The sequence below is a fragment of the Ammospiza nelsoni genome, chromosome 2 (assembly GCF_027579445.1).
Source record: "Ammospiza nelsoni isolate bAmmNel1 chromosome 2, bAmmNel1.pri, whole genome shotgun sequence".
NCBI lineage: Eukaryota > Metazoa > Chordata > Aves > Passeriformes > Passerellidae > Ammospiza > Ammospiza nelsoni.
Genome location: NC_080634.1, coordinates 93,085,668 through 93,109,181, shown reverse-complemented (window position 1 = coordinate 93,109,181; position 23,514 = coordinate 93,085,668). Strand labels below are relative to the sequence as shown.

Sequence of the window (23,514 nt, the reverse complement as noted above, 5' to 3'; positions counted from 1 at the left end):
GCACACACACTCAATGGCACCAGAGAAGAATTGGCTCCCAAAAGGTGACACAGTGTGAGGTAAAAAGCTGACCTAACTAATAACTGGAGGAAATCACTGAAATCAGACAGTTTTACATCAAAGTGCAGCTACTGCAAATAATTCAAGAGAGGGCACATGGATCCATTTTCCTCAGACTGTTTGCTTGTGACCAGCTGCCACCTTTGTGGCCTTCTCCTCACTGTAACCCTGACACAAGTCTTCCTTCTCCATGGAAGCAAACACAGGTGATTCTTCCTCGTGTCCCATGCATACCCACTCCAAGTATTGGCCAACACCTGAATTACTTCTAATCGGGCGTTTAAAGGATACACACTATTTGGGTTGCAGTAGTGAAAGCTGACATGTTTCAGCAGTGTCCTAGTGGATGATTCCTTAATCTGTGTGACACCAAAACTGCCTGGGAGATGCAGGATTCATAGAAAACCTCGTGACACACCATCCCCCATCCTGAGGGAGCGCTTTCACCACAAGGCTGCAGCAGCCGAGGGGGCTCTCAGGGCAGCCGATCCCTGTAGGAGCCCTGGCAGAGACATCATGGAACCACAGTGTGCTGAGCTGGGCAGGACCCACAGGGATCATGGAGCCCAACCCCCGGCCCTGCACATCCCCAAGGGACACACCGTGTCCAAAAGCTCCTGGAGCTCTGTCAGGCTTGGTGCTGAGGCACTTCCCTGGGGAGCTGTTCCAGTGCTCAGCCATACTCTGGGTGAAGAAGCTTCTCCCGATATCCAACCTAAACCTGCCCTGACGCAGCTCCAGCCCGTTCCCTCGGGCCACATTCCACGGATAATCTTTCGCTTCGAAACTGTGACGAAGCCCCTCACCACAAATTTGTCTCTCTCCACAGTACAGACCGTAAAGTCCCAGCACATGTTTATTTAGGGCGTGTGGAGCCAGTGGGGGGATGTCCCGGGCGGCCTCCGCGCTCCCGGAACGCCGCGCTCGGGGCGCTGTTTCCGGGAGGGAGGGAGGGAGGGAGGGAAGGCGGGGGGCGGGTTTGGGCGCTGCACCGGCGGGCGGCCCGCGGTCCCTCGGCGGCTCCGGCATCCAGGGCGGCGCGGGAGGGAGACCGGGAAGGAGGGAGGATGAACCTGGAGCGGCTCAGGAAGCGAGTGCGCCAGTACATCGACCAGGTGAGCGCCCGGAGGGGCTGCTGGGGAAGGGGCGGCAGGGCCACGGGTTCTCCTCGAGGAAAAACCGCGCTCAGCGTGGCTCCCGCAGGCAGGGAGGCCGGGGAGCGGTGCCGGCCTCTGCAGCGGCGGAGAGGGCGTGAATTTGTGATAGTGCCCGTGAATCTGTAATGGTGCCCGTGAATTTGTAATGGTGAATTTGCGATAGTGCCCGTGAATTTGTGATGGTGAATTTGTAATGGTGAATTTGTGATGGTGCCCGTGAATCTATAATGGTGAATTTGTGATGGTGCCCGTGAATCTATAATGGTGAATTTGTGATGGTGCCCGTGAATCTATAATGGTGAATTTGTGATGGTGCCCGTGAATTTGTGATGGTGATTTTGTGATGGTGCCCGTGAATTTGCGATGGTGATTTTGTGATGGTGCCCGTGAATCTATAATGGTGATTTTGTGATGGTGCCCGTGAATTTGTGATGGTGATTTTGTGATGGTGCCCGTGAATTTGCGATGGTGATTTTGTGATGGTGCCCGTGAATCTATAATGGTGATTTTGTGATGGTGCCCGTGAATTTGTGATGGTGATTTTGTGATGGTGCCCGTGAATCTGTAATGGTGAACTTGTGATGGTGCCCGTGAATCTGTAATGGTGAACTTGTGATGGTGCCCGTGAATCTGTAATGGTGAACTTGTGATGGTGCCCCGTTCTCCCGAAGGGGAAGGAGCGGCGGTCACACCGGGGTGCGGCGGGCCGGAAGAGCCGCCTGTGGGTGTCCAGCAGGAGCCGGGGCCTCCCGGTGGGTGTTCCTGGTTTCCCCCTGGTGTGGAGAAGGAGGAGGGGAGCCGCCGTGGGGCCGCTGTGTAGCAAAGGCGTATTGGCAGGATCCCGCCCTCGGGTTGTGCAAGCTGGGCCGTGCCTGCCTAAGGCAGGGGGAAATGGCCTCTATCGCACCCGGGCAGGCTCAGGTTAGGTTGGACATCAGAAGAAAAAAACCTCTTCGCTGGAGTGGTGATTAGGCTTGGAACCGACTTCCCAGGGCAGTGGTGCAGTCACCTTTCTTGCAAGTGGACATGGCTCTCGGTGATATGGTTTAGTGACCATGGTGGGCTCTGGCAAAGCTTGGACTGGATTATCTTGGATGGCTTTTCCAGCCTTAATGATTCTGTGATCGTTACAAGAGGGAATGAATTCAAACTAAGAGGAGTTAGGTTTAGATTAGATATTAGGACGAAATTCCTTACTGTGAGGGTGGAACTTGAAACACGATGCCCAGAGAAGCTGTGGATGCCCCATCCTTGGCAGTGTCCAAGGCCTGGTTGGATGAGGCTTTGAGCAGCCTGATCTAGTTTAGTTTAAACCTGGAAGGTTTATCTGCCCCTGGCAGGTCAGAACTAGACAGTCTTTAAGGTCTCTTCTGAGCCAGACCATTCTGTGATTCCCTGGCTGGTGATTAAGCTGCCCATCACACTCCTGCAGTGCTGCAGACGCCTCGTGGGAGGGCAGGGTTGTTTTCGTTTGTTGATGGATTCAGCAATTATGGTGCTGCAGGGCAAAAAAAGAAAAAAAAAAGACACACGAGGAAAAATGCATAAATAAATTAGGTTAAATGTAGCATCAAACTGTTCTGCTCTTCTTCCAGTTCAGACTTGGTGCAGGCATCACTGCTGAGGAAAGCACACCCCTTAAATCAGCAAAGGCATTTCTCTGTGTGGCCAGCAAGTCTGACTGAAAGGCTGGTTAGGGACCTAGGCTAATTTGGTAGGTTTGATTGGTTTGGTTTGCTGCTCTCATTTGCGTTAAACTGTTTCACTAAGCTGTTTTGCCACACAGCCTTGCACTTCTGTGGAAGGGGCATCAGGAGGAGCATAAAATTGCTTTTTTGTGTAATAATGTGTCATCCTATAGTACTGTAAAAGTGCTGAACAGAAGTCATGCAGTGCCTTGTAGGCCGGGATTATACCTTTCTTTTGTGGTGTTGAGGTAATAATTTAAATCTCTTCTTGTAGACAGCTACTAAATGTGTGTGGGGTTGCTTTGTGGGTTTTTGTGGATTTTTTTCCCCCTTGGGAGTGCAGATTGAAACCAAACTATTCTCTTGACAAATTTTCTGGGTATTATTAGTCCCCATCAAGTAGGAAATGTAGGAACACATGATAGAAAAGACCACTGAGGTGGTGTAGTGCTTAGTGAGGGCTGGGATAGCATCAGTGTGTGCCTGTCAGAGCGGACTGCCAGAGCTGCCCTCCCAAAGCACACACCAGTCTCTGAGGTTCTGAACAGCTGCACTGGTGCAGGAGGGGAGAGAAGCCACCAAGGCTTGCTCAGTCTTCAGAGAGCCACAGAGTGGTTTGGGTTGAAGGGACCATAAAGAACATCTGGTTCCACCTTCCACTGGAACAGGCTGCTCAGAGCCTCATCCAGCCTGGCCTTGGACACTTCCAGGGATGGGGCACCCACAGTTAATCTGAGCAACCTGTTCCAGTGCCTCAGCACTCACAGCAAAGAACTTCCTCCTAACAGCTAAACCTACTCTCTTTTTCAGTTTGAATCCATTCCTCCTTGTCCTCTTGCTACATGCTCCTGTAAAGTCTTACAAATCCTTGCAATGGCAGGGTATTTGTTAAGTGTCCAGCATATGCTGGGAATCATATTAGGCTTCCTTACATGGACTGGGATAAAAAGGAGCAGCAAGAATGCCTGGTGATTTTCTCAGGAGATAACCCCAGCCAGTTCTGTGAGATTTTTGCCTGGCACCTCAAATCTGGTGGCAACTTTAGCAGGGTCAGTGGGATATATCTGCAAATTCTGCTTTTGTCTGATCTCTGGTTGCCACCACTCCTACCTATTTCACTCACTTCAGCCAAAGTGGAGTCTCAAGAGTGAAAAAGTGTTTCCAGGCAAAAGGGGAATGCATGCAGGTGCTATGGATTTATGTGAAGTTGAAGCGTCCTGACTGGAGAATGAACATTTCTTCATCAGAGCTGGTGCTGCTGAAGTTACCTGAAGTAATTTTGGTGCCCGTTTTGGTATACAGTATTGTGTTTTTTCTAAAATGTAGCATTTTTTTAAACTGAAGAGGGGGATTCTTGCTACTTTTCCAGTGATGGCAATTCCACTAATGACCTGTTGCCATACTTACACAGCACATAACTTCTGGTCAAAGATACCTGCAGTATTGGCCCTTTTGAACTATTTTTTTATGTTACAGAAATGTGAATCACCATTCATTGAGACTACATGCACAAGATATTACCTCTGACTGATGTACAATGTATTTCAAAATTATTCAGAAAAGCCAACCCCAAAGGAATACTAATTATTTCTATCATGCTTTTACAGCAACAGTATCAAAGTGCCCTGTTCTGGGCTGACAAAGTAGCTTCACTCTCTCATGGTAAGTGGTCACTTTTTACATTGTATTTTATGAACTTCTTTCTGATAGTGTTGTGTTTTGGTGGGGTTTTAGTGCTGTATGGCCAAATATTGACATGTTGAGTTTGGTTCGAGTGCATTTTTGTGATCTTTGGAATGCCATTTTCCTAAATAGAGCAGAGCTCATCTTCCTTGACTTTTGAACTTTGTGTTAAAATTCATGTTTGAACAAACCTTAAGGTTTGCTTTCCTTAAGAAACAAAAAAACAAGAGCAACAAGAGAGCAAGGTGGTTTCCCCCAGGACTCAGGGTTGCCCAGGTGAGGAGTACAAAGTGTGTTTACACTGAGAGGAGTCGGTGCTGCCCATGGCCACCAGCACTCACACTTCTTAAAGTGATCCCCGGGACTTGATCCCACAAAGGCTTTGGTTGCCAGTGAGGTAGGAGGGCACTAAAGCTGTGCTTCTGAAGCTGCAGCTCCAAGCTATGGAAGTCTAGTGCTTTCACTCTTGTTAGGTTCCCACTGATCTTTTTATTGAGAGAGACATTTCTGGGTTGTTTTTTTCTGCCCTGTATCCAAGAGCAGGGTAGCCTGCAACTGCTGTTTTTTTAATCTGTATCACTGTGGTCTCCTTCTTATGACACACCTCTGTTGTGACATTCTTTGTATTCACTGTCCAGTGCACCATCTGAGGTCTTTAAAGTTAAAATCTGATTATCTTTTAATTTTAATCTCTCACTGATCGATACTGTAAGTACTTTATACACATTTATAAATAAAATTTTGTAACTCAGTCAGATGCTAGAGTATGGGGAAGATACTTCTCTAGTGAAGCAAAAGTGAACATTCTGTATTAAAATATGTTTGATAATGTTTGAAGCTATGTTTTAAAGCAATGGTTTATAATCTGTTCTTTTACTTTAGAGGAACCACAGGATATCTACTGGCTGGCCCAATGCCTTTACCTGACAGCTCAGTACCACAGGGCAGCGCACGCCCTTCGATCACGGAAGCTGGATAAGGTGAGTCCTTCTGGTCAAAGACAGCCTACTGTTACCCCTCTTTTAAGGCTCTGCTGCTAACCACAGTGACTTCTTCACCATCACAGTAAGAAAAGTAATTAAGAAAGCTGCATTATTTAGTTTATAAGGCCCTGTGTTCAGTCAGTCAGGTTTATAGCATTGTCCCCAAACAGGGCCACGGAACAGAGAAGGGGTCTGAGGATGTAACTGCAGCAGGTATGGGAAGGTGGATTGTCACTTCAGATGTAGTTCTTTCAATTTTCCTTCTGCTCTGATGACAAGTGGTAAAGACAAGAGTCAAGTAAGTGTCCTTTGAGAATTTGCTAGTAGAGAAAGGGTTACAGGCTTGGGCAGGAAGGACTTTTGGTGGTGAAGGGGGTGAAGAAGCCATAGTACTGAAAAGGGACAGAGCAAAAGGGACTCAGACAGTGTAAGCAAACATGTTCTCTCTTTATAACTGATATGTATGAAACTTTTCTTTCAGTTGTATGAGGCATGTCGCTACCTTGCAGCCAGATGTCACGTGAGTACACATATTAACCCCTACTGGAAACAAGCTAAACTAAATAAAAGACATCTTGGGAAGATTAGGTACCTGACAGGCAGTGTAAATATATATGTTCATTGGAACAACAGGTTTAAATTTTCTGAGAGTGGATTTCATTCTTTAACTTTCAGTTGCGTCACTGCAGCATCCATTGTGGCACTAATTGGAAGGAATCCAACTGACCTTTTTCCCAGGAAATACTCCTCTAATATTTTGTGGGAAAAGAATGTGAACCATTTTTGTCTCATGTCTTCATGCTTACACTTTTATTTGGTTGGTTGTAATCTGACCAAAGGAGATGTGATTTATGGTGGTATAACTATAGTTAGCAGCTTTGTACTTCTGTATAAGATCTCATACATAAAAGGTAAAATGCAGTGCTTTCAGAGACACAGCTGAATCAATTGGTAGGTTAAATATACAGAAATTTGAAATAGAATAATGTGCTGCTTATAGAATAAGATGATGGTATTTTATTAAAACCTGTGTTAACTATTTTTAAAACCTTACCTGTTTCTCTGATTGCATAATTCTGAATAATACATTTTTCTGTACATGCTTTATTTTATAATTTTTGCATATTTTTTTGCATAGTATAGATAACCAGTGAAAGAGATAACTGCAATTATAAAATGACAAATGGCCAAATAAGAAAATGCATGCATGAAAAACCTGCTGATAAACACTAGTTGTTATAACCTATGCCTTTGAAACATGATGCTCTGTTTATTAGTGCTTTATGTACAAATTCTTCAAAACCTTGTTTTTTACATGCACATGTTTGGTTAGTATGCTGCAAAAGAGCATCAACAGGCCTTGGATATTCTTGATATGGAGGAGCCAATCAACAAACGACTTTTTGAAAAGTACTTGAAGGATGAAAGTGGGTTGAAAGATTCTACCACAGACTGGGAGATGTCACAGTCCTCAGTAAGTGACATTATTTTTAAAAACGTTTTTGTAGGACAAAAACCTGTGAAGTCAGAAAGTGTTTTCACAGCTGTATGAATCTGATAGTGCATTGAAGCTTTCTTTTTCAGCTAACATAATTTTCAGAAATGCTGAATTGTTCTTCTTTCAGTCACACATTGTGTGTTAGCTTGCCTATATGAAAGTAACCCAGTATGCAAAAATAAGCAATGCTTTTCAACAACTTCTTATAAATTATTTGCAGATGCTTTGCAGGAACTTCATGATCTAGCATTGGTTTTTACAGTCTTTTAGCTCTTTCTTAATAATGTATCCTAACATTGCTTTCAATTGGACTGTAGGTTCTGAGATAACAAAGCAAGTTTTTTTTCTCCTCCAGTTATTTTTAATGAAATACTTCATAGTCACTCAAGTGTTGTTGTCAGTGGGATATTCTTTGATCACATTTGTGAAAATTATGTGAGATGAAGGTGAAATTTTTGAAGCTCAGGGAAAAAATTCTGTGTAGACACACAGTTTAAAGAGATTGATGTGATGTGTAGGCTGAAGAGTCTGCGAAGAGTTGTTAGTTTCAGAGGTACAAATTAAAATTTCTTAGCTGAAATTACAGTGTAGGTGATTGACAGATGGCATTTTCCCTGGAAGACTGAAGTAGCAGAGTGGGTTACATTACTGATGTGAACTGATTTTGAGTGCTGATATAATGGGATTAAAGGATTGATTATAGAGGTGGGAAATGTGTTAACTTTCTCTTTTACTGACTCTTTTGTGGCCTTCTGACTGAACTAAATACCCATCAAGGGAATTTGGAAAGAACATGTTAGTCAGTAAACATTGTAGCACAACTGGTAATTATGGGCTTTCACTGTTTCCTTTTGTGGAATATCTATGTTTTGGATTGAAAATAAGGATATATTTTTCTGTTCAGAACAATTGATTGAGTCCATTGATTTGGCCTTTTTCATCTCTACTGTGGTCATTCTTGTCTTGCATGAAATACGTGGTTTAATGGTCAGCAAAGAAGTGTATTGCCTTTGGAAGGGACAATTTCTCCATGTTGGATATGAAGGGAATTTAGTACAATTAAGTTACAATTCAGTATCAGAGAGCTGGATGCCAGAATTAGAAAAGATAAACTCTGTCCTCTGTTGTTTATTTCAAGCATCTGTTTGTTTGGGTAACCTGACAGAGAATGCTTTGGATTTTTCTTTGAGATAGTAGAGACAACTTTTTATTTAAACACAGCACTAGAAAACCAGGTTCTATCATACATGAAATACTTTCTACTTTCCAGGGAGCACATTTGATTTGTGCTGAAAACTAAATTGCAAACAATGATTCAGTTGTTGACCTCCAGTCCTGCTTTTCCACCAGATCAAGAGCTCTATATGCCTTTTACGAGGGAAGATCTATGATGCTTTGGACAATAGAACCCTGGCAACTTACAGCTACAAAGAGGCCTTGAAGCTGGATGTTTACTGCTTTGAAGCATTTGATCTTTTAACATCACACCATATGCTGACAGCACAGGAAGGTCTGGAGAGAAGTATTTCTCAAACACAAGTAAAATTTACCTGCTTTCTCAAGATGTGTTTTCCTAGATAAAAATTAAGGCAGTAGAAGTAACAGACTCCAAAATGTTAGGAACAGAAAATGTGTTAAATGAGTGAAAATTATGATCTGTGCAAATTTGCATTTGAACTTTTATTTTTCAGTCTTGCAGTGCTAAGAGTTGAAAGAAACACAATAACCCAGCTGTCCTGCTTGTCAGCTCCTGAACCTCTTCCGCTCTGCCCAGCCCAAACAATGTTTTGTCCTGTGTTTTCAATTTCACAGGCTTTGAACCAATGAAACCCTTCTGGGGTTTCCTTAGGCATTAGTTAATAGAGCATTCTAAGTGATAACATTTGACATGTGGAGTAAATAAAAATAATGGTGTGTTATTTCATCTTTATTACATTTTATTTTAAAGTGTAGAAGGAGTAACTAATTAATCCTAAATTTCCAAAATTAATAGCGCTGTTTCAGTGTATCTGTGCTGTTATATTCCTTGCAGTTGGGATGACCATCATAAAATTCTTTGTATCTCTAAGTTCTTGAAATGTTGGATCATGCTGTTTCTTCTGTAATATGACCATTTCAATGTTTTTTAATTCATATAGAAAAAGAACTCCTTGAATCTCTACCTCTTAATAGACAATGTACGGAAGAAGAGCAGGAATTGCTTCACTTTTTATTTGAGAATAAATTGAAAAAGGTAAGTCCCAAAAATCTGGAGAATTCATTGAAAGTCTTGACTTTGAGTGTAAATTTTCTTGATCCCATTTATTTGGAACATGGAAATAAATATGGACTTTGTAATTTTAAAAAAAAATTTTGCAGTACAACTCACTATGCAATAGTGTAACAGTTTTCTGTTAATTGTTTTCTGCTGTGGTAGCAACTTGAAATTCTGATTTATGTTTTTGAAAATTTATTTATTGAGAAACTTCTGGGTGGGGAAAAGGAATGTTAATAACATAGACAAAACATCAGTTACCTGAAAATATTCGGCTATAAGAACATCATTCCAGATTATTCTTATCCAAAGAGCACTGAAAGTATATATTGCTCAGTTTTAATTTCTACAGCCTACATGAAACACATTGACTATGGCAAGCATCTTTTGTGTTCTAAATGAGCTTTTAAGTACATTTTAAAGAAGCATTTTACCAAATACAGGTTTTATGGACTTTCAGATTAAAAATAAAAATTTTAAGAACTTTAAAGCTCCTTAAATATTCTTTTAGGACTATAATAATAATACTTATACCATCTGATTTTAGTTTAGTTTTTTGTTTCAAATGTTGTTTCTTTTGTCTTTCAGTATAATAAACCCAGTGAAACACTGATTCCTGAATCAGTAGATGGTCTTCAGGAAAACCTGGATGTGGTAGTATCCCTAGCAGAAAGGCATTATTACAACTGTGACTTCAAAATGTGTTATAAGCTTACTTCAGTGTAAGTGTGCAAAGCAACTTTAAGTTTTTTTTCTTATATGTTGGAGTGTAATAATTATGCCTGGACTTACAGAAAATATTGTTGTTCAATGGGTAAACATACATAACAATTTGATATGTATTGCAATGTACATGTCATGTGTTATATGTGTCTCAGGTATTTAAAATGTGTACTTTGTGTCTGTCAAGATATGGTATAATTATAATACATATCAGAAGTCTCCAAGGTAAAACTCAGCTTAATCAGCGCTGTGCTGAACTTCATTTTATTCATCCTCTTCCTTATTCTGGTACCTTCAATTTCTCTGCTCTCTGCTTACTTCTTGTTTGGCTTTCAGAATGAACTGGTTTGAATCAGGTGGTTAGCTAGGAAGTTTGATTTCTCTGGCCAATAGCAGTTGCAGTGTTATTGACAGTGATCAAAAGATATTATTAATTTAAAAGCCAGCCTGTTATTTCTAATTCTGATGGCCGAGTATGATGTATCGATTGTTACGGGCGTGGATTGCTGCTGGGGTCAGGGACTCAGAACACTGCCATGGTTTGCTGTCAGCTGCTGTAGGTCTGCACTCATGGATGTGTTTCTGAATGCCACAGGAAACAAAATTTTACAGCTGAGCCAAATGTGATTCTGAAGGCATACTGCCTGCCTGGTGTTAACCTCAGGAAGTTGAGGATTGTTGTTTGAAAGCTGCTGTGAAATGTGTGGAAAAGATGAAAAGAAATGTTGTTTGCTGTCTGCTGGTTAAATTTGAAGTGACCTGCAAAACCAAAGAGCATTCTATTCTGATTTTCTAATTGTATATTCAGCTTGAAAGAATTTTATGTTATCCTTTTTTGTTAGGCTAAATTAACTGTTGTATTTCTGGTCTGAAGAGAGCCTTTATTATGCTGTTAATAGTTGTGCTTTAATCATAAATAGTTTTCTAATGCCTAAAGTGGCAACTAACTGGAACATTACATGCTAAACAAGCAGTTTGCTTTTAACACAATAAAGTTTTTGAAATGTGCATTAAAGTTTTTTTATTCTTTATTTTTTTTAGAGTGATGGAAAAAGATCCCTTCCATGCAAATTGTTTACCTGTACATATAGGGACACTTGTGGAGCTTAACAAAGCAAATGGTAAGGAACACAGCATTTAATATAACTCAACAGAAGGCTGTAAAGCCCCAATTTTAATAAAAAATTAAAGATGCCAAGAAACCCCCTTATATACCATATGAAAACTTACATCTATTTTTCCTTCTCTTGAAACCTGCTGTTTCAAGAAAACAGTGGTAACTGGTAAAGAAGGGAATTTCAGAGCTGACAGCAGGGTTAGGGGAAGTAGATGTGCAAAGAGTTCATGGTCATGAGTGTAGCTGTCTTTTAACCACTGGACTGTGTAGCCAGGAGGCCTGTGAGCTACACTGCCTCATCCCTGTCATTGTGATTTCTGTTTCCAGGTGATATTTGTACAGTATCTGGCTGCACTTTTTCTGCTTATCAATAAAATATAAAAAATAAGCTAGAAAGTAATCTTCAGCAATAGTGTATGCTTAGGTGGACATGATTATTCTTATGATTATTCTAGACTCTCCTTGCTTTTGCTGTTGTGAAGGCCTCTCTTTAGTTCAAACAAATTAATAATCATGCAACACTTTGATTGGAATTACAGTAATAGCTTACTTGCAGCTGAGGTAGCTTTTTCTCATTCCAGAATGCATATAAAACAAGGGAGTAGCTTGAATATCTTTAAAATCAATTGGAAAATAGAATAAGGAGCTCATATGCTGTGCAGTCTCTCAGGATGGTGTATTATATATACACAGATAGGTCATTAGGTGTGCTGGTACTTCTTGGGGATTAGTGAATGTTATTTTACAGTTAAGTACATCTGAAAATGGGGCCACTCCTCTGATTTTTCTTCTAAATCTGCCTTGAGAAGCATTATGTACAGAAGTTAATGTTTTGTAAGACAGTTGTAATATTATTTTTTTTCTGAGCTGAGATACAAAGTGCTCCAGGACAATCTCATTGGTTTAAGAGCACTGTACTCTGGAAAAATAGAAACTTTATGTGCCCTGATGCTATTTCCTTTGAAATTGCATATTGTTATCCTGTAGCTGATTACTGCTGCTATTAGAAAATCTGTAGTAAGTTATTCCAGTAACTAGAATTATAATTTTTACTAAAAAAGTAATCACTTGGAATTATTCCAAATAATATAATAATTTATTTACTTTTGTCCTATTTTCAGCATATTAATGCTCAAGACTCTACTTTGAAATGGATCTAGCCAGTATGTTATACCTTTTAGATGTAGGAAGTTGAATAGTGTTTTACCTTGACAAGGTACATTCAAGTGCAATACTACTGGCATTTATTGTAATGTATAGTAATGACCTAAGTTGTTGCAGAATTCTTAAAGGGTGGGAAACAGAGCTGCTTATTTGTGTCTTGTGAAGACTTATGGGTTGTTTTGGTTGGGTTTTCTTTAGCTAATTGCAAAACTGAATCTATTTTGAGGCAATTTGAAGCATTTTAACTAAAACAAAACATTTTGTTCATTTGTGAATTAATAATGTTAGATGTTCTGTATATTTTGTATGGAAAGCTAAAAGACTTGAAACATCTAAGTGTTTTAGCATGTTTTAATTTTCTTTTCTTGTTTCTTCCCACTATGTAGAACTTTTCTATCTTTCTCACAAACTGGTGGACTTGTACCCAAATAATCCTGTAAGTTGCTCTAAGTTTTTGTTGTCAGGTAGTTTCTTTTTTTAGGTGAAAGCACATAAAAGTTGTAATGTATTAGTTTGAGCTACAGAATTCAAAATCTGTTTCTGGATGAAGCTTGTAGGAATGGTTCACTCTTTTTATGTTCTCTACATGTAATTTCTTTATGCCAAGGTTCTTTTTATAAAATTAAGTACCTGTAAAAGGTATTCAGTGCCAGTTATTTACTTTGATTAATAATTTAAAACAAATGCTACAGTAATAAATGTCTACATGTCTCTGAGCAACCTTTTCCAGTGTTTGATCACCTTCACAGTAAAATTTTTTTTTTTTACTTGATCCTAATTTCCCATGTTGCAACTTGTACCCGTTGCTTCCCGTCCTATTACTGCACCCCTGAAAAGAATCTGGCTCTGTCTTGTATTCCCTACCATTAAATAATTGAAGACAGCAGTAAGCTTCCCACTTAGCTCTTCATGAGGCTGAGTAAGCCCCAGTTAGAAAGGTACCTGCCAGCAGTTCCAGCTTGTCTGTAATACCAAATAATTTGAAGAGCTGACTGATTTCAGTGGAAATGTTCCTAACTTCTCTAATGACCATGTCTTCCTCTCTTTTGATGCTTCACTATGGGGAGTGTGATGTATCTAAATATTCTATTTTGATTTTAATGTGTAGGTGTCATGGTTTGCAGTAGGATGCTATTATCTCATGGTTGGCCACAAAAATGAACATGCTAGAAGATATCTCAGGTAAATTTTTTTCTGTTTTTTTTACTGAATCTGTTGCTCACTTGTTAAGTAAACATTTAATGTTTGTGATTGTTTGAAGCTCATAAAGAGAAGCCTCAATAAACTGGTTACTGTTTAAATACTTTCACTGCCATCCTTTTTTTGGTATAGCAGTTTTGACCTCATCTGTAGAGATACTTTAAAAATGAGGAAGACTAACGTGGCATCTCTCTAGGCAGTGATCTTCCTGTTCTGAGCAGGTGTAGTCCCTGCAGTTGCTAATGTTGCTGAGCTAATTACAGCTGTGGGTGATCAGGCCTCAGTTCTTAGTTGAGGGACACTCAGGTATTCTCCCAAGTTAAGGTTTCATATCTGAAAGAATTATATGGAAAATTCCAATGTTTGGCTGTCCAGTTCCTTCTGTGCACAAGTGGGCTTTTTAGCTTTTTAGGTTTGGTCAGTGCTGTTTCCTGTAGGTGTTCTGTATGTGCAATGAATATCAGCACTGGGGAGCAGGACCTTGCTGTGAAGCAGGACATTTGTTCTGGTGCTGTAAGCTCAAACTGAGAGGGCATAAATCAACCTGTAAGACTAATTTTTCCTGAGACCTTTACAGACAATATATGTGAAGATGGGTTAGTCATGTATACTTTTTAAATGCCTGGTTATTATGAGTAAAATATTTAAATTCCTTACAAATAGCACTGTGAAATTCTTCAAGTAGTTGTCCTGAGTGATATATTTGGTTTTGGTGCTGAAATAAAAAACATCTTTAAATGTACAAGCATCTCTAGACAGCAAGAAAGTATCTGTGGATGTATACTCTGATCAAAATTCAGAGTAGTTCTGGCAAAAGGGAAAAGAGGTCTGCTGAAAGTGAAATAGTAACAAGATGCTTAAATATCTTGGAGAAGAATGGCAGTGTAAAGCTAACAAGGCTAGGGACAACTGTGGGCTACACAGTGGTTTCCAGAAAAGAAACTTGAAGACACAGTCAAATATCTACATCTTTCATTGCTGTCATGGGTGGAAGATAAAAAGGTTTGAAAGTTTATATCTAAAGTGTTTAGATAGTGTCTAAATTTTATATCTAAATTGTTCTAATGTTTGAAACTTTATATGTAAAATTTTGTCTCAGAAGACAGAGAACAAACCATTCTCTAGGATCTGTCGTGAGAAATAATGAGTTTAACTGTGACAGACAAAATTTAGATTATATGTTAGGAAAAAAGTAAGCTGTTAAGGATAGTTAATCAATATGATAAAATACTTATGGAACATGTATTACTTCCATGTCAGAGGCTTTTCAGAAAAGACTGGGCACACTTGTTATGAGCTGTTTAGTTATGAACACCCTTGCCTTCAAATTTAGGAAGTAATCTACAGAGCTTTCTTATGTTCTTCTTTCTGGGAAGTCTCTGGGTTGCTGTCTTGATGCTCAGGTTGCAGTTTTCAGCTCAAGACTTGAATGACATTTTGTATACTTCCCTGATGCATGGCCTGTGATGTGACAAATGCTCATCTTCTTCAAAGCTAGTGCAATTAGATGGCAAAATTTCAATTTAGATGTTCATTAGGTATATTCATATCCTGCTTCTCAAACTTGGATTTGATAGAATATATTTATTTCAAAATGTATAGCTAGGATTTTGCAATGAATTTTGAGTCACTGCTAATGTTTCCTGCATTTTATTTAATCCACCTACTATATAATTGTTTATGTTCCGTAATATCAAATAATTCCTCCTGTCTGTGAACAGTAGCAGAAGTAATGAAATCGATTCACAAGAATGTGTGATCCTTCTAAGTGCAAAATAGTTTGAACTTTTAAAATGAGCTTTGTTTATCACTGATTATTACTGACAATTATCTTAATAGATAACCTAACCATATAGCATAGCATTGCTGTCTGAGTAGACATCTGAAGCAGATGAAATTTAATTTCAGATGTGTTTGCTTGTGACTTGCTCTTGTTTTTAGCAAAGCCACGACGCTGGAGCGGACCTATGGCCCTGCATGGATAGCGTATGGACATTCCTTCGCAGTGGAGAGTGAGCATGACCAGGCAATGGCTGCATACTTCACAGCTGCACAGCTCATGAAAGGGTCTGTACAAACAGCATATTTGGGAAGATTCAAATGAATCCATAAGTAGTGTAGAATATTGACTTACATCTATTGGTTTCTCTGGCTCTGGATTGAAGGCACTTGAGATGGTAGTTCACGTTCGGACTCAGGTGTTTATTATTTCTTATCAGTAAAACAGTTTCACAACTATGAGTTTAGTAGCTTTTCATTAGCAAGGCACAAGATGGCTAACTATATCTTGTTATAAGGTCTTTTAAGACTAAACTATCTAATTAAGAAAGAACACTTAGATTATTTTTTCTTTTAACCCAATAACTGATCTTTGGAAGCCCACAATGCAGACTTCTCTGTCCAATTACAAAACATCACTCAAACCCATGAAGAAGAAGGAAAAAGAAGGTAAAAAAGAACAACCTGCCTCTACCCTAAAACCTCCATCTGGCTTCATATTTATTTCTATATTCTAAAACCCCAAACTCCCAAGTCTTCCACCCTGTGATATTACAAACTTCTAACCAACTACACACCCGTAATCCCAGTGCTATCAATCAATTTTGGAAGCCGTCTCCACAGCCTCAGGTCAAATACAGTGTTCTCTTGTGGGTCTGTTGTGCCTTTAAGCACAGAAAATTCTCAGCGTCCAGGATTCCAACATACATCCCTTTAAACGGTAGCAATGCATTTGCAACAATTATGTGGTAAAGAACAAGGGAGGGAAAACATCCCCAATAATTTAACCATCTACTTTCAAGTGCATTATTGTGATTATTTTTCTGATTTTGTAAGTTCTAAAGTCAAGTTTTATATATAGGTAATCTAAGTTCTGCCTGAACATCTTCTCAAATTTGTGAATCATGGTTGTCATACCAGCTCATCAATTGCTGCATAGTAATTGTTTGAACAGCTCTTTCATGCTGTGGGAGGGGGTTGTAAAATGAGTCGTGAACTAATTGTGTCATATCGCATAGAAAAGTATCACATTTGACTGTAGTTACTGGGAAATGTAATTCTTTTATCAATTACTTCTTCCATATTCTATTTGTAAATTAAATGTATGAATGAAATTAGGGGAAAAACCATCAGAACTAGACTTAAGTGCTGAGAAAATACATGTGATTGCAGGGCAGGTTACAATGATCTATTGGAATTTAGTCTCTTGTTAAATAGAGATGTAAAATCTTTTAACCTTCCCCTTAGGTTAGTAGTCCATTTAAATCAGCTTTTACTTGTATGTACCTAAACATATGCAAACAGTTGGTATGTCTTTATAGTTTGTGACTCTGTTCTTGAGAACCACACAGAAACAAACCTGCACTTTGTATTATGGTTTTAGGTGTCATTTGCCTATGCTGTATATTGGACTGGAATATGGTTTGACCAACAACTCCAAGCTGGCTGAACGGTTTTTCAGCCAAGCTTTAAGCATTGCACCTGAAGATCCTTTTGTTATGCACGAAGTTGGAGTGGTGGCATTTCAAAATGGAGAGTAAGCTTGCAAAATGTGATCAAATACTATCTTAAACATGGATTATTCTTAATTGTAATGTGCCAATATATCTAAAGTACTTATATTGAACTACAGTGTCTTTTGGTCATAGTTTAGATGGTGTTGACCTTAAACCCTTGCTTTCTACATTGTTCTTCCTTGTGTAAGATTGAACATGAACAGAATTTAATGCTCAAGGAACATCCCTATATTCCATGTGCCTGTCATTGTGTAGTTGAGTGCCTGAAAAGGCATCTATCTGCACACATACTATAAGATTTTGTACAGCAATACATTTTGTCAGCTCAGGAGGTTCCAAACTTATTCTGGGGGAAAAAACTCTAACCTATATAAGAATTGTTTAGCCAATATTTTTTGTTTGATTCTGATTTTTTTTGTTTTGTCTTGTTAGCTCTTAGGACCACAATGCAAAATATAGCTAAATGTAAATTACTGGGTTTTATATCTAATTTCACTCATATGATGAAATAATGTCATAGAAATCTTTTTTGAATACAGTTTTCTCATACTGCTGATGAAACCTCTTCACTAATTTACTTGTCTTTCCCCCCACCCCTTCAATCCTTAGCTGGAAAACTGCAGAAAAGTGGTTCCTTGATGCACTGGAGAAAATCAAAGCTATTGGAAATGAGGTATTTATTCTAGTAATGTGCAAGATCATAAATTTATAAAACTCCTCCAAATTCTGTAATAGCTTGTGACAAAACATGTTGTACTTATTTTAAGATACAAGTAATGCAGTATAAATATTATTTTGAAACTGTGCCTTCAGTGCTCCTAGGCTGAGACTTGACTTCACTTTTTCTAGTTAAGTAGAAAACAAGTTTTGTTTGGTTTGCATCAAGTTTTAATAACACTCACCCTTTAAAGAAATATTATTAGCTTTGGGGAATGTAAAAAATAGAAAAATTAGTTGTTGAATAAATGTTTTCAGCTTGTGTGTTTTGTTAAGAGTTTAAAATGCTTGTGGTATTTTTCTTGTTCATAAAAAAATTCCCTATTCATTTGTATGTTTTGTTTTTTTAAAGTAGATAAAATTTAGTTACAGTCTAGGAAGTTGCAGTTATTTGAATTGTTGCATTATTTTGCAGGTAACAGTTGATAAGTGGGAGCCTTTGTTGAACAACTTGGGACATGTCTGCAGAAAACTCAAGTAAGCAGAGAGTACTGGGGCTCCATTTCTCTGTTATGCTGCACAAATGTGTTTTCTCCCTCCTTTATACCAAGATGGTGTACCACATGAGAGCAGTGTAGAATTACCCTGTAAGAACAAGATTCTCTAAATCAGCTTGTGAACAAAACTACATTAATCAACCCTTATATCCTGTTTATTACACAAAAGTTAAAGTACTTTATGTAAAAGCCTTTCTTTAACTATTGATTCTTATTAGGGAATTAGTTGGAGGCTTTTAGATGCTTGTATAGGTGTGAATTTTAATTCTCCACTGTCCTGGTCCTCACATACTGAAATATGTCCACTGATTATTATATAAAACATAACATAAAGGTAGGTTTATGACAATTAATTGCTTGGATTAGCAGTTACTATTTTTTACTGAAGTGAAATATTCAGAGGCATGAATTATAACACAACAAGGGAGTCTTACTTTGTTTTTTAGAACAATACTATTTAATATTTCATTTCATGTTTACATTCAATGAATAGAAAAAGTGCAAAGCATATATATATATATACAAGCGTTAACAGTTTTAACAGAAACATTTTTCTCATTAATTACCTAATCTGACTTGAACCAGTCCTTTTTTTTGTTCAATCAATGCAATTTTTAAAAAATACTTTTAGTGGTTTTAATTGCTCAATTGGTGTACACTGTAATTTTTGTTTCAAAGCTGCTAATGAGAATGTGATTATGGTAGATGAAAGCTGTACTTCTGCTTTGGGTTTGGTAATAATTGCTTTGTGCTTTAATTGCCAATTAGTCTTCATTTTCATTATGAAATAAGGACATATAACAGTTACTCCTTGTGCCAAGATCAAACAAAAGGCACTGCTTCTGAAATCTGTTCATGAGTATAATTGCAGGATTTTTTCAAATACTTGTTTTGTTTATAATTATTTTTGTCTTTTTAAAATTTCTACAGTAGTTTTAACTGCTTACATCATGCTTTGTACAACTTTTAATATTTGCTCAGGTTCAGAAATCAAAGCTAAAATATTTTTGCATCCATGTAAACTATCTTCCAAGAAAATGAAGTTGAGAATTTAGGCAGCTGTACATATGCTTTCACATCTTAAAAAACTGTAGTAACTAATTTAGTAGTGTGTGTAATACATAATATGGCTATTATGAAAAACTTATTGGCTGTATGTCTACTCACTAATATCATGTCATTGAAATTTCAAAGCAGCGTATTCAAATACAGTGGTAGTAGTCAATTGGATGTGTAAATACTATGAGTGGAAGTGAAATTGAAATCATGTGAAAGGTCTGTGCAGCAAGCAAACATTTGCATAATTTTTCTGCCTCAGTTGTTACTTGATGCCCTCTAACAACTTTGTGTGTTCCTCATTGCATAATTTCATTATCACTTTAGATATTAAAATTTCTTATAAACAGGTGATATTAACAACGTAGAACTAGGATGTCAAATGTGACAATTTAATTTCTCAGAGTAATGCTGTAGTGTACATTTAATCCTTGTTTTATAAAATTACAAATGAAATAATCAGCGTAGTTAATAGACAGTTTTCAAGGACAGGTTGGTATTTTGATAGATATCATGGATATGTGTAAGCCTACTTTTCTGATAGAGTGTGTTGCAAAATGATGAAGGTACCAGTGTTTGCAGCACTCAAGGGCTGTGATATTTCTGCCCAGAGAGCTTTTCTCAGTTTGAATTGTGTGATTTAGTCTCACACTGCTCCTTCTCTCCCTCAGGAAGGCAAATGAAAGTGACAGAAAGAAAGCCAGTGCTACAATGAGCAGCACAAAACATCTAAAGCAATTTACCATATCAAACAGCTAAGATCTCCAAATGGGACCTGGCTGTAGGCAGCTGTTTTCCTACATAAGGAGAACAATGATTTTTCAATTACACTGAGGAAGAAAATTGTCGATATCCATGAGCTTTTTGTACATTCCATTACTCTGTTCAGAGTGCAAAGCAATAATTTTCAAGTTCTGGCACAATTGTGTTCCGCTTTGCTAAGAAAATACCCACAGGGCACTGTAAAAGCACCTTTCACCATGAAGCTTACTAACAGATGTCCTGTACTTACCCCTACCAGGAAGTATGAAGAAGCACTGGAATACCATCGCCAGGCTCTGGTGTTGATCCCTCAGAATGCTTCTACTTACTCTGCCATTGGCTACATACACAGCCTCATGGGCAATTTTGAAAGTGCCATTGACTATTTCCACACGGTACGTAACTGCCTGCAGCTGAAGGGCTGGTCACAGATTCTGTTATTTACTCTTTCACTCTGGTTTGGGTTTGGAACAAAGAACCAGCATTTTTTTCCAGCCTCCAAATGAGTGTTTATTTTATAGTCTTAATTTTTTTTTTCTTAAATCTTCTATATTTTATTGGTTAGGTAAGAAATGGCCTCTTCGGCAAACTTTGAATTGCAATTTACATATTATGTATGTAAGCTTCTCATGCACCTGAAATAATTTTAAATACTTCCAACTTAGAAATTTTACAGTAAGTAAACAGCAGCATATGTTGTAGCTCATATGTGAATGATTTCCTGTCTGTATCTATGTTCTTTTCTGGTTTTGGTTTTGTGCTTTCCTTGCTTACTACTTCAGCCAGTTCATATGATAGTGTTATTTTGGTTGTTCAATGTTTTGCTTTTACAGTGAAGACTATGCTCAGCTAGCATTGTGGAACAACAAACCAACAAACTGAACCACTGCAGACTTATGATGTAAATGTTTTTATTTGATGCTAAATACTTTTTACTGTTTTTTTTCAATAGGCCCTTGGTCTCAGGCGGGATGACACATTTTCAGTCACAATGCTCGGCCACTGCATAGAAATGTACATTGGTGATTCTGAAGCCTATATTGGTAAGTCTCTAACTTATGTGTCTCATGAAGTCATTGAGTCCTTTGAGAGGACTGTTATGTCAAGGGCTGCCTACCACTACCTAATTAACTCACAAAGTAGAGGATGTCTTTCTTGGGGTTTTTTGGGTTGGTTTTTTAAATGGTTCAATGAGTCAGAACTTAGCAGCAATTGTAGATGACCACTGGTTTTTGAGAGCAGCATGACAGTACTCTCATCAGCATAAAGAAAAGAAACACTTTGTCATTAAAGGTGTCAATGCTTTCTTTTATAGAAAATATTTATTTGTGGCATCTTAGATTGCATAGGGAATGGGGGAAAAATTCAACAGAAGTATGGAGTTAGGAAATCAGAGCACTAATGCTAATGTTGTTGCAGAGCAAGGTATTTTCACCTTGTCAAAACTTGTCTCTGTGGAGACAGGATAGGTTCTTCTGACTACAAAAATACAGCTTTATATATCGTTTAAAAAAAAAGTGCTTCATAACAGTAATACATTATATTGCCATGGGTTTAAATTTTCTATGAAGGATTTTCCCTGCAAAAACAGCTTCTATATTTTTTAATAGATTTCTGCTTCATTGAACTTAGTGATTTATCTGTAGTGAACACAGTTGATGTCTTGTCAAGCATGTTAAGAAGGCTGAAGCCTTAAAAGTAAAAGCCATCTGTGTGCTCTAGTGCTTTTCCTGCAGATTTTTCACACAATTGAAACAGATGTTTCTTCTCAATATTGTCTTGCTCCACATGTAGTCATTTAAGACATCTGGAAGAACCATGCAGCCATGAGATATGCATTAATGCAAACCAAGCTGTGTGTAACTTAAACAAGAAAAAAGCTCCCTGGAGAATTGGGAAGGGAATTGGCAATTACTTCTCAAAACACACTTTTGAAACTGAGTTGTGTTTCTTGTATTGTGCTTTTTTGAGAAAGGAGGCTGCTGGATTTTTTCAGAACAACTCATTCAGCTTCAGTCATTAAGCAGCAGCAGCTCCTTGATGGTCTGAAAGCAGAGAATTACAGTAGTTTCTGAATGATAGTTTCTTTGAGATTACATTTTTTGGGAGTATTCATTTGAAATAAACTACTGGTTTGTCTGTTTTCCTAGGAACAGAGATCAAAGACAAATTAAGATGTTATGACTTTGATGTACACACAGTGAAGACATTAAAGAACATAATTTCACCTCCCTGGGATTTCAGAGAATTCGACATAGAAAGACAAACTGTGGATGAAAGTGGGATCGTAACATTAGAGACATCAAATCAAAGGAAAAGTACAGATACCAGTCGCCCATTGGAAGAAACATTTGAGATTGAAATGAATGAAAGTGATATGATGTTAGAAACATCAATGTCAGACCATAGTACGTGACCATAAATACTGGTAGAGAGCTCATTTTGTCTAAGTGTACTATGTTTGTTTTAGCATTTTTGTTATGGTGTTGTACTTTCATGAATTTGCTATTTTTTATATGAATGCAAACTACTATGTACTTAACACCAGGAGTTTTATAGTTCCTACTTTATAAATATTCCTTTCCTGATTCCTCATGAATCCCCATCTGAATCAAGAAGACCTCATTGCATTGATGTAGGCCATATACATAGTCTGAATCCACAGTGTTGGCTATTTTGCACATGCCTGTGCATTACTGAAGAGGAATTCAAGTTTTAGACACAACTGCACTTTGGAATTCAAGGGTATCAAGGGAGGAAGAGCTTGGGGGGAGTCTGTATTTTATCAGCAATTGCACACACTCTCACTGTGGAAATCTGTTGGATCCAGGTGATCCCATTGCTTTCCTATGAGGACCAGCACAGTAGTGCAGAGAAGTCTGGTTCTGTCCCAGTGGCAATGGGAATTGTGCTCTGGCTCCACAAAGGGAATGGGTGATACCCATATGTTAGAAAATATAGACTGGACTTTGAATTGAGTGCAGAATTCAATACCAGTCCCATATATTCTTAAACATGAGAAAATAAGGTGAACAAAAATGTTTTACTTCCTAGTTCTAAAACAATTCACTGAAAGTTACACATTCTCCTGAAAGTATGAGCCATGAGTCTTAAGTGAAAAAGTATCCAAGCAGAGTGTAGGAAAAATTAATAATTTAGGAGGCATATGTATCTCCTGGGCAGAGTCAGGTCTCTTCTTCAGTGTGACTGGCAAAAGGAGTTCATACAAAGGGCTTTATTTTCACTTGGAACCTGGTAATTGGGGTGTGGTTCAGGTGACTTCTTTGATGTAAACATGGGATTTTTCCTGAACATTCTGGAAGGATCTCCAATGAGTGTGTCTCAACAGCTGCTCTATTAGGCAGGTCTCTTCCTTTAAAGGATATTTTGGATGTTATTTTTACATCTGTGCTCATGTATCCTGAATAATTGCAAACAAG

The 23,514-nt window shown here is 38.3% G+C and overlaps 1 protein-coding gene across 1 annotated transcript; it reads left to right on the top strand.

The window, feature by feature from the left end:
- Positions 1 to 1,071: 1,071 nt before the first annotated feature.
- Positions 1,072 to 22,679, top strand: CDC16 (cell division cycle 16). The gene is made up of 18 exons (XM_059493734.1): positions 1,072 to 1,175; positions 4,513 to 4,567; positions 5,471 to 5,568; positions 6,053 to 6,091; positions 6,905 to 7,045; positions 8,420 to 8,579; positions 9,208 to 9,302; positions 9,912 to 10,045; positions 11,088 to 11,167; positions 12,714 to 12,763; positions 13,436 to 13,509; positions 15,469 to 15,594; positions 16,910 to 17,062; positions 17,652 to 17,715; positions 18,175 to 18,236; positions 20,334 to 20,469; positions 21,027 to 21,117; positions 22,225 to 22,679. Exons 1-18 carry the CDS (start codon positions 1,128 to 1,130, stop codon positions 22,488 to 22,490), a joined length of 1,872 nt encoding a protein of 623 aa, XP_059349717.1. The 5' UTR covers positions 1,072 to 1,127; the 3' UTR covers positions 22,491 to 22,679.
- The last annotated feature ends 835 nt before the right edge of the window (positions 22,680 to 23,514 follow it).